Source organism: Ambystoma mexicanum, chromosome 7q (genome assembly GCF_040938575.1).
Source record: "Ambystoma mexicanum isolate Mex_15411 chromosome 7q, UKY_AmexF1_1, whole genome shotgun sequence".
In the NCBI taxonomy this organism is placed as follows: Eukaryota; Metazoa; Chordata; class Amphibia; order Caudata; family Ambystomatidae; genus Ambystoma; species Ambystoma mexicanum.
The window spans coordinates 176,478,838-176,492,260 of record NC_090941.1 but is presented as its reverse complement, the minus strand read 5'-3'; the positions used below and the strand labels follow the sequence as shown (position 1 = coordinate 176,492,260).

The following is a 13,423-nucleotide window of genomic DNA, read 5'->3' as shown; positions in this document are numbered from 1 at the left end:
ATCAAACCAGACCCAGGAGAACATGCGGAGACTCCATATAGAGCTCTGATGTCTAGAATCATAGAATTTATGGGTTGGTCTGCACCTTCTCCTGCCTTTCAGCAGGATGACCTCACTGACATACTGGACAAGGGCCCACAGGAGGATCCTGTGGTTCCATTTCACTCTGCTCTACAGAGAAGGATTTTGACAAACTGGGAAACGCCAGAAATTATCCCGGCAGTAAATAAAAAACTGTCAACAAAATACAGGGTGGCTAGTTCTGACCCTGAATATTTGTCAAAACACCCTACTCCTGAGAGCTTGGTTGTACAGGCTGCAACCTCATCAGGCAGCACATCTGCATACCCCACTGCTCCGCAGGATAGGGATGACAAAAAATATGATGCCATGGCTAAGAAGGTTTTTTTCTGCCTGTAGCATGGCGTTAAAGTCTATTAACGCGACCTGTACGCTCGCTAGGTTCAGCCACACCCTTTGGGAGTGCGCTTCATCAGCGGCTGACTGCCTCCAAGAAGGAGAGGAAAGGGACGCATTTTTAAACATCATCAGGGATGGTAAAGATGCGATGTGCGAGACCCTACAAACTGGCCTAGATTCTGCTGACAGTATCAGCAGGGCCATGGCGGCAAGTACCACAATCCGCAGGCATGCGTGGTTGAGGAAGTCTGGTTTTGCCTCTGACGTGCAGACCAGGCTTTTGAATATGCCCTTTGACGGTTCTACCCTCTTTGGAAAGAAGGCGGATGACAGTTTGGAGAAACTGCAAACGTCCAAGGCAGCAGCCAAGTCATTGGGAGCTGCTATCCGTCAGAATACCTTTCGTCCTTCGGGATCATCGTGGAGAGGACGGTCCTTTCGTTACTATTCCTCATATGGAAGGGGCAGGGGACGACCGGCTCAAAGAGGCCAAGGAAGATTTACCCGTGGTGGACGGGGTAGGGGAAAGAAAGCCGCACCCGCAGGAGCAGGAGCCACTTTACCTTCGGCAACTGCATCAGCCGCTTCAAAACCACTCTGAGGTCTCCCCTCACAGAACACCAGTAGGGGGCAGGTTAACTCACCATCTGACGGAATGGCAGGCTATTACGTCAGATGCTTGGGCTCTGGAGACAGTAGCCCAAGGTTACTGCCTGCCCTTCCTACATATCCCTCAGTCATCCACCGGGGAACAACCCTTTGAAGCTTCCAGATCCGCTCCTCTTGCAGGAGGTTTTAGACCTGCTAGAGAAAGGTGCCATAGAACTGGTACCTGTAGCGGAAAGGAACAAGGGTTGGTACTCCCCCTACTTCATAATACCGAAGAAGGACGGAGGACTGAGACCCATCTTAGACTTACGGGAATTGAACAAATTCCTCCGAAAGGACAAGTTCAAGATGGTGACTCTCTCTCAGATCCTTCAGGCCCTCCAGCTTCAGGACTGGTTGGTATCTCTAGACCTCCAGGACGCTTATTTCCATGTGCCGATCCATCCCAGGCACAGGAGATACCTGAGGTTCGCAATTGGCAGCTCTCATTATCAATTTCGAGTTCTGCCATTTGGGCTAACCTCCGCCCCGAGGGTCTTTACCAAGCTAATGTCGGTTGTGGCTGCAAGTCTAAGGAGGGAAGGGATTCATGTCTACCCTTACCTAGACGATTGGTTGATCAGAGCTGTATCTTCGGAACAGGCTCAGAGACAACTAGATTATGTTTGCCACTTCCTTCACAAGCTGGGCTTCTCCCTCAATTTAAAGAAGTCACAGATGATACCATCACAGAGACTCCAATTCATTGGAGCAGTCCTGGACACTTCCCTGGGAAAAGCCTTGCCACCAGAGGTGAGGGCTCGAGATATTCTGCAGATGGTCATCAGATTTCAGAATGCCCAATATCTCCCAGCCTACGACTTTCTGAGGTTGCTAGGCCTCATGGCATCCTGCATATTCCTCGTGCCGGAGGCTCGCCTGAGAATGAGATCCCTCCAGTGGGCACTGAGAACTCAGTGGTCACAGTTCTCAGGAAGGATGACAGATCTCCTTCGGATCCCGGTCAAAGTAGCCCGAGACCTTCAGTGGTGGGCCTGTCGGGAGAACATCCTGAAAGGAGAAATGTTTTGGCAACCATGGCCGGAGATAACAGTAGTCACGGATGCCTCACTCACGGGGTGGGGAGCTCACGCCAACGACTTGACCATCAGCGGTCGTTGGTCTCCATCGGAGTCCAGACTACATATCAACCTGTTGGAGCTGAGAGCCATCAGACTAGCGCTGAAGGCTTTTCTGCCGTCTGTACGGGGAAGAAACGTCCTAATAATGACGGACAATACAGTGGCCATGCACTACCTCAACAAAAGAGGAGGCGTAGGCTCACTACCACTGTGCAGAGAGGCGATGCAGCTCTGGTTTTGGGCAATTCAGGAAGGAATCTCTCTATCGGCAATTCACCTAGCCGGAGAGAAGAACTTGACAGCGGACGCTCTGAGCAGGCAGAGCACAGTCTCTCACGAGTGGGAGATAGCTCAGGAAGTCCTTCAAGAGATCTTCGCCCTTTGGGGAACCCCTCAAGTGGATCTGTTCGCCACCAGTATCAACAGGAAGTGCGACAGATTTTGCTCAAGGGAATTTCCCCCGAGAGGAGCTCTAGGAGATGCGTTCGTAGTGGACTGGGAGTTCCCACTTCTGTACGCGTTCCCTCCGGTCCCTGTCATTCCTCAAATGATCAGGAGGTTGAGAAGGTTTCGGAAGACCATGATCCTAATTGCCCCGGATTGGGCCAGGAGAACGTGGTACCCGGACCTTCTAGACATGTCCATCTGCCCTCCAATTCGACTGCCATACAGAGAGGATCTTCTCTCGCAGAAGGAAGGTCAGGTTCTCCATCCAGCCATCAAGACCCTCAACCTTCACGCTTGGTGTCTGAAAGGTTGAGGTACAAGGATTGGGACCTTCCGGATGATGTTATGGAGGTGTTGCTTTCGGCCAGAAGGCCGGCAACTAAAACTCTATACCGCTGCCGTTGGAACAAATTTTGCAGCTGGTGCAGAGAAAAGAATATTGAACCCTTTTCTTGTGGTACACCTATGGTGTTGTCATTCTTACTTTACCTGGCTAATTCAGGCCTACAGGTTGGCACAATTAAGGGCTATCTCGCAGCGCTATCAATCTTTAAGCGCACTGCAGAGGAGCCTTCATACTTCAAAATTCCATTGGTAATACAATACCTAAAAGGATTAACTAATGTTTATCCCCCGAAACCTTTTCAAGTTCCCTTATGGGATTTAAACCTAATTTTAAACTTCCTAAAGGGTGCCCCTTTTGAACCACTACACTCTTGTTCATTGAAGCTTCTCACCCTCAAAACTGTTTTGCTAATAGCATTGACATCTGCTAGAAGGGTTAGCGAGTTGCAAGCCTTATCGTGTAAACCTCCACATACAATCTTTTACAAGGACAAAGTTGTTCTTCAGGTGAAGCCTAACTTCCTCCCGAAGGTAGTCTCGGAGTTTCACATCACTCAGAAGATTATATTACCTTCTTTCTACCCTCCTCCTCATCCGGGGAAGGAGGAAGAGAGACTGCACAGGCTGGACCCTAAGCGAGCCTTGAGCTTCTATATCAGCAGATTGGCTAAGATCAGACAAGCAGACCAACTCTTTGTAGGTTATGCAGGACATAAGTTGGGCCTTCCAATAACAAAACAAACCATCTCCAGATGGATTATTTTAGCCATTCTGGAGTGCTACAAATTGGCAGGAAAGGAGCCTCCTCAAAATCTAAGGGCTCATTCTACCAGGGGTATCGCAACATCCTCAGCCCTTCAAAGAGGGGTGCCAATTCGAGATATATGTGCGGCTGCCACATGGTCGTCCGCACATACATTTACCAAATTCTATAGCCTGGATTCCTCCTCTAGTCAAGAAACTAGATTCGGCAAGGCTGTGTTACACTCTGTCCATTCTGGAAGGGTAACATAACTTTTATTACTCCCGCCTCCAGTCACAATACCACTGCTATGGGAGTCTATCTAAGATAAGGAATACGTCGGAGGACACAATCCCTTCGAAGAGCTAGTTACTCTTACCTTGTAACGTTCTTTCGATGGGATGTTCCTCCGACGTATTCCTTATCGACCCTCCCATCCATCCCCGCAGTATGACTTCCTGTGGGTTTGCAGCCTATGCTCCTTCAAGGTGATTAGTCTAATCCAAAAACATTACTGGGGACTACAAAACGGAACTGAGCAACGGACGCTGCGCGCGGCCTTTATAGGCAGGATGACGTCGACGTCGGCACGGAGGCCGTCGAGGGTCATCGACTCGGCGATCATCGACGCGCAGCGCCCTCTGGCGAAAAAATTTTCCGAGGCCAGCAAAGCTGAAGGATTTCTATCTAAGATAAGGAATACGTCGGAGGAACATCCCATCGAAAGAACGTTACAAGGTAAGAGTAACTAGTTCTTCTCTTCCGTCAGTAAACTGGGTTAGTGCCATAAATGGGTGGGGATGAAGAGGCTATTGGTATACTATTTAGTCTGCATCTTGGCTTAACAGTTTCCACACTATTCTGGGACTGGTTGGGGGCAGGGTGACCAACAAGAAAAGTTTGTTCTTCATGCTGTTGCCTCAGACTTTTAAATTTAAAGAGTTTTAAATGTGAACTATTGCCCAATAACATGTAGTCTGCAGGCTTGAATTTTAAGGCTGATCACATTTTTTGCAGTGTATTTCATGGTTTTGCTTTGATTATCACCTAGATGAAGATGGAAACAACCAGTGGCCAGAAGCGCTGAAATTCCTGTTTGAGTCTGTCAGCTCTCAGAATGTGGGTCTACGTGAGGCAGCACTACACATATTTTGGTAAGTCACAAGAAATCTGGAGAAAAGGGGGTGGCTTAAGCATCGTGTACCACCCAAGAATGTAGTTCAAACAATTAATTTTTTGAAAACCTATTGAACGATTCTTTTATTTCTATGCAAGAGACCATTTTTAAGATTCCTTTTAATTGGTTGCAACAGTGGGAATTTTGATTGGCTTTAATCCTCCCATTGGCTCGCTGATCTTCTTGCATGATCTCTACTTGGTTTGTCTGCACTGAGCTGTGTGCTATACACAATTATTCCAAAGCCTTGCGGCCAGTGTACCCTTTATAGGGTAACTTGAAAGTACAGATTCTGTTGTGCTGAATTATAGTAAACTGTAGGCTTTACTGACAACCACTATCTTGAAGCTCTTCCCTTCTTTACGTGGGCTCATAACCCAACCAATATCAGACTAAGCTATACAACAGTACCCCAATGAAGTGGGGGCACTTTGTTCTCAATGCCAATTGCATGTGAAATTTTCAAGTTGCAAGCGATTAGCCAGGCAGAAGTCACTTGCCCCCTCGGTTTTCCAGACACAGGACACCCATACCACCATTACCACCAAGAAAAGATTATCACTAGCCAACAGGCCTGCGCCAAATATCCACATCTGCAGATGTGGTCTGACCTGCTGTTGGGACAATTCAATTGAGGCAGTACAAGACTCCACTCTTAGTACAAGGCTGTACCACACAAGTTCAGGGTAGCGTAGACAGCAGCCAGGCTTGGTAGGGAGAGAGGGCTGTAGAATCAGTACAAAGAAATTGTAATACAAATGGTCCAAAAAAACACACTATGTATTGTAAAAATAAATGTAAGCCCAGATAATCTTGGGGGGGGGGGGGGGGGGAGGGGGAGAAGAGAGAATACGTACCATCATTGATCATATATAAACACATTATAGAAAAACACACTATGCTTGAAGATGCACAAAGCATGTAACCTAATTTGGAGCACCTAACCAGAGTTCTAGGTAAGTGCAAACCAATAGTTACTTTAAGATTTTCAGTAATACAGGGTAGTAGACCCTAGCAGTTGTACTGTGACGCTCAGCAAGAAATCAGTCATTTCAACTGTACAAACTTTGCATTATAGTGACACTTATTCTAGGAACAATAAAAACCTATAACTTTTGTGATCACCCACAGTTTTACTAGGTGAGTATTACCTAAGGATGTAATATTCTATTGCAGGTGCTTTTGAGATCAGTAAAACAGATTCAGATGAGCAATAACGCCAACTTATTTTAGGCTGGCAAACGGCTACCTCAAGGCAAGTAAAACCTATACACTTCTTTTTTAATTTTTTTCTTTTTTTTTAAAGGAGCCATCAGCAACTTAAAGGTAGGTATACAACCTCAGACTGTGTGTCTAAAACTAATCCGGGAAAGAGACAGTGTTACACTTTATGAATGATTCAGTTGTTCTAGGCAGATAAAACCTAATGCACTAGGTAGATGAAACCTAATGCAGACGTATTCTGGACAGGCCAACAGCAAGTCGGGGGAAGCAAGACCCAGTTGGCAAACTTGTACACGTATTCTCTGAAAGAAATGGTGAAGTCAACAGCATTGCTTTTGGGAAAGAGGCACAGCCAATTTACAGGTAAGGTAAAATAACCTTACATCTACTTTCTATTACATTGGTGAAACGGCTTCTAAGGAAAGAAAGATGTTACATATACTTTTCAGAATGGCAGAACCTTTCTAAGGTAAGTAGTAACTTTTGAAACTGTTAACTCAGTTACCAACCAACTTCTTTTGCAAGTAAGTGACTTTTAAACAGATTCTTTTCTAGGCAAAAGGCCCAATCATTAGAAGTCCTTCCCTTATTATTAGAGCATGTGTTTCAGTGGCAGAAAGGGGGTGAGGGGGAGTCACTAGGGTCTAGTGTCCAACAGGCAGGTCCAGGATCTGTTGAGTACCAAAATTCAGAGATCATAAGGAAGACTGTTGGATCAAGTAAGTACTTTACTTTTAGAGTTGAGGATACTGGGGCTTCAGAGAAGACACCCTATGAGGATTCCAGCAGGCCTTGGTGAACTGGATAAGAGGTCTCCCAATCACAGAAAACACCCCAAAACTACACAGGAATCGCAAGAGACTTGAGGTAAGTAAATACCCAAGCAAGCACAGTACCTCAGCAAAGATTTTGCAGCAGGAGAACTTCAGTATAAGTAGTCAAAAACCTGGTCGTTTGAATTAAGTTACCAGAAGCTATGTTTGGCTCCACAGGCAAATTGTTGCCTTATGAACATGCATATGTGACATTAACATTGAGTGTTTGAGAATGCCTCCGCACCTTATCTTAGTTCCTTTTGCCTATTGGACTGTGTTGGACCTGCAGCTTGGCGTGGACACTTCTGTGTTTTGCGTGCTCCCCGTTCTTGTCTTGAATTTCTTACCGTCTTCCAGTGCCTTGCGTCTCCCAGTGCATGTCGGCAGTAGGAGGCTTTACAAGATGTGCATCCTGCAATTGTTCCTTCCTGGCGTCGGACCCCATGTGCTCTGCCTTGCTTGCTTGGGCCCTGATCACTGCTGGGAATCGTGCATGGCTTACAATTCTTAGTCATCCTTCATTGAAGAATCTGCTCACCCGCTGAAGAGACTTGCCACACTTCGCCTCCTAGTCACCTTCTGGCTAATTCTTCTTGACAGAAGGTGAGTCCTTTGTTCTCCAAGGTACCCAAGCCTGGAGACCACTTTCCAGGGCCTCCACTAGTAGGGGTCATCCAGACTCTGACACCAGTGGTGGGTCAGACGCCAGTAAGGCTACAGCCATCCCCTCCAAGGGTCACATGGATCTTCTGGGCTAGCCACAAGGGGCGCTCCAGCTCTTCTGCGCCACGGTGCAAGGGGCTTTTGAGCTCTGGTTCCAGGCGTGAGTCTGACTTGCAATCCCATGACTACCAGCTCTACAGCTAGGCCAGGAAACTTCCCAGATCCCACTTGGAGGTTGTTGCACAGGGGGACAATTTTACTTCCAGCCTGCTGGCTGAGGGCCCTAGGTCTACCGAGCACTCAAAAGGTTGGCACGTCTGTTTCAGGATCGGGGTCACAAACCGGTCCAGATTCAGACCCAGCACAGGGTTTGTGGCCCTCACAACTTGCCTCTTCAGGCATGGCGCAGGTTCCTAAAATGTAGACTACCATGTGGCAGAGACTGCACACTCTGTGGCCATCTTGGATTCGGACAGGCTTCTGTCTGCCCCCTCTAATGGCCATCTCATGGTGGTAGTCCTTTCTTCAAGGCTTGGTTCAGGGTCGTTCGCACAGGGCTTCTTTCATTCCATTCGCTTATCCTTCCTAGGTGTCCCGATTTGGACAGGATACCCAGCACTGCCTCATTCTGAACAGCAGAGGTGTTGGCCTGGTATGTCACTGGCCACTGGGGAATCCTGCAGAAAGACTCTTTAGCCTGGAAGGTCTGGGGAAAACACTTGTGCCACTACTCTGATAAACAAGAAGCTGGATGGCTGTTTTTGGCTAGGGGAGGGGGGACCAGGCCTAGAGTCCCACACTCTGCCCCACCGTCGTTGCAGCTGCATCTTTGTATTCAAAGTCTTCTTCGGCCGGCACTGCCTCCAACTGCTTGTATAAAGAGAACGAGGTTCTCGAGTGAGTCAGCAAGAGAATGTATCTAAACTCCAGTCTTCATCTCTGCCAGGCTTACGCCATCCACATGGCAGCAAACAAGAAATTCTGGTGGGAGTTTGGGGACTTTCTCCCATGTTTACCCCTGGAGCCGGCGTACTCTTAGGCACTTAGCGGAGGTGTGCACAGTTGCGCAGGATCTTATGGAGTCCCTGGCTTTCCTTATTGACAAGGTCACCTGGGGCTGTTGCTTGGGTGTTAAGATGAGATGGAGGCATGTGACAGTTTTCTCAGGTGTGCTTCGAGGGCTGATTTTGATCCACTCCAACACACGAGTTGACCAAAAAGATGGCTACCCAGACTGGTAAGTCCTTGGTGATTTTAACAAAGCTGGGGCAGAAATCTTTTCCAGTCTAGGTAGGTCTGACTTTAAACCACTGTCTTTCAGCTGCTTCAAGAGTTTTTGTGACAGTAGAACTCGCCAACTGATAGGTCACCAAGCAAGCATAAGAGGAAGCAGCAAAGAACTTTGTGGGGCTTTTTCGCTCCCATCCACTCCTGCATCCAATGGCAAAAATCAATTGTTTTGATCAGGGACCACAGTTCTCCTGTGGGGGAGTGACAGACTCTTGGTGAGTAGCTGGATGTGTTTTTCACAAATACCTGGATTCTGTCCACAGGAGTTGTGTGGGGGGGGGGGGGGGGGGGGAGTGTTGAGGGGGTTGTCTGCTACTGCAGGAGAGCCTGCGTCTTTGGACATGAAGGCAGTGGAACTGGTACCTCCACTCGACAGGGGCTCCAGTATTATGCCATGATTTGTGCAGTGCCCAAGAACTATATGGACCAGACTAGTCCTGGAATGCTTCAAGATGACCATGCCTGCTCACATAGTAGCTGTGCTCAGGGAATTGGCTGTGTTCCCTGGACCTGAAAGATGTGTACTTTCATGTCCCCATCTTCAAACCACACCAGAAATTCTTGCGGTTCACGGTTGTCCGACCACATCCAATGCAGCTTGCTCACGTTCGGCCTCAATTCAGTGACTTGGAAGGCCACCACCTATACCCTTATTTGGACCACTGGCTGGTGACGGCTAGCTCACCTGACGGCGGGCCTTCACTCTTGTCAGCGGGTGGCACATGCACTTCACCAACAGGGGTTTTCCTCGACCAAGTCGTAGTTGAGCATCCTCCCTGGATCTTTCTCAGTCTGGTGGGACACGGTCATTTAGATGGTTTTTCCCACTGCTAACAGGGTTCATTCCCTTCGGAGAGCAGTACGCCGCTTCCTGTCCAACAGGGTGGTTCCAACATCTGCTGGGACTCATGGCATCTTGCTTGCTCAGTGTGGCATGCCAGGGTCAAGATGAGACGCCTCCAGCTCCATCTGTCATAGACTGACCCATCTCCTGGCACCAAGTAGGACAGGCTGCCCATTCCCTTGCCCTTCTCCCTGATCTTTGCCGGTGACTCCTCGACGACAATGTGGCAGTGGGAGCCCCTTTTACTCAGCCGAAGCCTAGTCTGGTGGTGACTGACTCTTCCTGCCTGGGTTGGAGGGGGGGTGTGCATCTGGGAGTGGGCATTGTCAGAGCTGGGCATCTGCGGTTCATCTTCCCAGGGACAGCAATGCAGAAGCGGAGAAGCACAGCTGCTTTGAGTACAATGCATACGAGTGGGAATTACACTCCTTGTTACCTCTTCCAGAAACCACCCAATCTGGATCTGGTTTGCATCTACTCAGAACTCCAAATACCTGCGCTATCATGGACAGGCCACGGTCACTAGGTGATGGTCAAGCTTTGCTGGCACAGCTGCAGGTGCGATGCATTTTCTCCCCCTCATTGCTCCAGCAGATCCTCTGCAAATGTGTGCCTTGATGGGCTGCAGCCTTACCTGGATCGTCCCCCTTGGCCGTCGAAGGCATTATTCTCGTACCTACTCAGCTCAAATCTCAGGTGCCAGTCCATCTTCCGATTCTCAGCAGGGTCTTCCTCACGCAGCAGCATGGGGTAGTGCAACACCCAGATCCGGCCAAACTGGCCCACTTTGGTTTTCCTCCTGATCAGCTGAAGCTTCGTCCTGTGCTGTTCTGAGTAATTGGTAGATCAGGAGGACGTCCACACGCTCGCAGTACAAGAGTAAGTGGACCAGGTTCTGCCATTGGGCACATAGAAATGCTGCTAACCCACTCCTGCTCCCTGGAACACACATTGTCTTATGCGCGCCTGGCCCCGCTCTGGATCCTGGTGGATACTTGCTGCACTTAACTGGCTGTCATTGGGACGTACAAAATTTCGCCGGATCAGACTTTCTCAGCAGCTAACCTGGTGATAAAGGCTCACCTCAAGGGCTTGACCAGACAGTTTCCATCGGTGCATGGGCCCCAACAGTGTCCTAAATGTGGTTGTCGCCACCTCACAGCGTGAACCATTTGACCCTTTGGCTTCAGTTGACATTAGGTGGGTTACTCAAGGTGGTTCTGCTGGTGGCTCTCAGCAAGCTGCAGGCACTGTTGTGGGAACCCTTGGAGTTTTCACAGCGACAATGTGATCTTGCTCATCCAAACTTCTTGACCAAGGTGGTATCGCCATCCCAATTAAACCAGGAGATGAGCTTGACTGTGTCCGTCCCTAATCCAGTCTGAGGCAGAAAGAGCGGCGTACTCCTTGGAACAACGTAGCATGCATGTTTTCTCTTGGATGAGATTTTTTCCAAAAGTCTGAAGCACTGTTCGACACGCTTCTTGGAAGTCATTAGTAAGGTAGCTACAAGGGCCACTAGTCCGCTTTCTGCAAATTATTTTCTGGATTCCAGTTGTAGGTGGGATGCAGAACCTCTTTGCTTCTACTTAAGTTTGAGGTATATCATCAAGACGCCGCCCGGTTGTCTTGGTGGAATAAACCCCAAGCAGGGAAGGGCATGGGATGTCTGAGTAATTGGTCGTCATTGTGACTAGAGTACTCGGTCCCCATTCCTGCCTGCATCCCATCCACCTTCTCCCGCTGCCTAAAATTGTCACTACAGCCAAGTTTGCTACTTCCCGATGTGTCAAGAGGATTGAGGTGCCGGAGGGCTGAGCCCTGGGGGTTCCTGCTCCCGGGGACCACACCTCCAGGTTATACAAAATTAAATAGAAGCTCACATTTTTTGCTGCCAAAGGTTCTGTTACGTTCTGCTTGTTGAGGGAGTGGCCCACAAGGATTAAAAGGTGACTAAGGCCTGTCCACTGCACTCGCTACAGTGAGTAACTTAATTCATGGCACTTCTAGTACACATTTAAACATCATGCATTCTACAAAAAGTGTGCATCTCCTGTGGAAGTTAGATTTGCAGGGCACTGGTTTGTCCTATTGGGTGGTGGGGGTTGCACCTGACTGAGCTGGTTTTAAGCTCCTGCTCATTGAATCTTAATTTCAAACCTTGTTCATGATCTTACTTATGTAGAGCCAAAGGTTGCACACCCATGCCTTCGACAATCATTTGTTGGATACCTAAATTCACTCCAAATGGGGACTATGCCGTTAGTTCTGTCCTTGCAGTAATTTTAAGTGCTGGTGTGGGGGTGGGAGGGGCCTGACAAATGAAGTTGCAGCAACCGGTGTTGGAAGAATTCTCAGAAATGTGCTAATTCCCTTCTACCTTAGACCCCCAGCACTTTTGCTGTACTGAAGGACTTTTCATTTTTAACCTGGAGAGAGTGAGGCCTTTTTTCCCCCCACTTGTATTTTTCTGTGATTTTAACTTTCTTTTTGGTTATGGAGTCTGACGAACTCCACAGGCGGCATCCTTACATTGTGGCACACTGCACCTTCAGTGCAGTGACAAAGGGAAGTCTTCCAGATTTCCTAAAGTTTTAAATACCTTCTCTTGGATAAACTCTTTCCAAGAGCAGTGAAGTGAATTTGACATTACTTCCATGTGTAACTTTCTAGACCCAGCACACTCTTACAATAGGGTACTGTAGGGGTTACTTGGAATATTTGGTCTAGTTTCTCATGTAACATTTTTGTTACCCTTTCTACAATTATTGGCTGGGGCAGTGGTTTACTTAACTACCATTGTGTGTTTTTACCACGGGCTTCGGTTTCCTAGCTGCAGGACGGCACGCATGGGTGGCCATTTTGTCAAAATGGCCCGGTCTTCTTTTTTCACCAATTCTTGTTGGTAAAGTCCTAGAGATTTACTCTGCACGCCAAACCAGGTTTGGTGCCTTTTTCCTTCGCCTTTGGTGGGGATTCACAAGTGAACCCCGCCTCTGGCTCAGTATGTCTGGCAGGGGCAGGAAGTGAGGGAGGTGCATGAACTCAGTGCTCAATCACCTTGGTGACAGGAATGCACCAACAGGTGATTGGCTGGCTGTCCGGCAAGGACAGCCACCCTGCTGGGTGACTGACAGCTAGGCTGGAATGAATGGGAAAAACCTGCATAAAAGCTGAGACTTTTTGGCCTGGACCACTGGATGAAGGAATCTGAAGAACTTGTAAGACTCCTGCTGCAACTCCTGTACCTCTGGTTTGCCCAGTGAAGTAATGCTCCTGTGCTCAGGCTCTGAATTCACCTTGACTAGAGAAGCCCTGCAAGGACTACTTCTCACCTTGAGTTGGTGGGACCAGTCGACTCCAAAGAACTCGTTTGGACATCCTCTCGGAGCTGGCTGTAGCTGCTGTTGGAAGCGAAGCACCAGGGAGAGGAACACCGAACTGAGTGCATCACTTTAAAGTCAGACACGAGCTTGTGGAAGATCCTCCGGACTCAAAGGAATCGGGACTGACCAAGCCTGAGCCACCTCAAGAGTTCTGGACCCCAGATGCGAGGAAAGTAGAGAGTGGTATCCGAGACCGCAGTGGTGCTTTTTGCTGAGATGGAAGGAGCTGAAACCGCAAAGTGCAGCTGAATTGAAGTTTGCCATTTGCTGACAGTCCCATTGCAGTGCAGGAGTCTCCAGAAGGCCTCCTTGTCCCCACGACTGAGGTGCAGGAACAACA

General features: G+C 48.5%; 1 protein-coding gene across 1 annotated transcript in view; it reads left to right on the top strand.

Annotated features, from left to right (window-relative positions):
* The window catches only part of IPO5 (importin 5), a 1,138,249-nt gene that overhangs the window by 104,473 nt on the left and 1,020,353 nt on the right, over window positions 1-13,423 (top strand). The window contains exon 4 of the mRNA XM_069640466.1: window positions 4,736-4,838. Coding sequence (XP_069496567.1) covers window positions 4,736-4,838 — 103 coding nt within the window. The remainder of the gene's footprint in view (window positions 1-4,735; window positions 4,839-13,423) is intronic.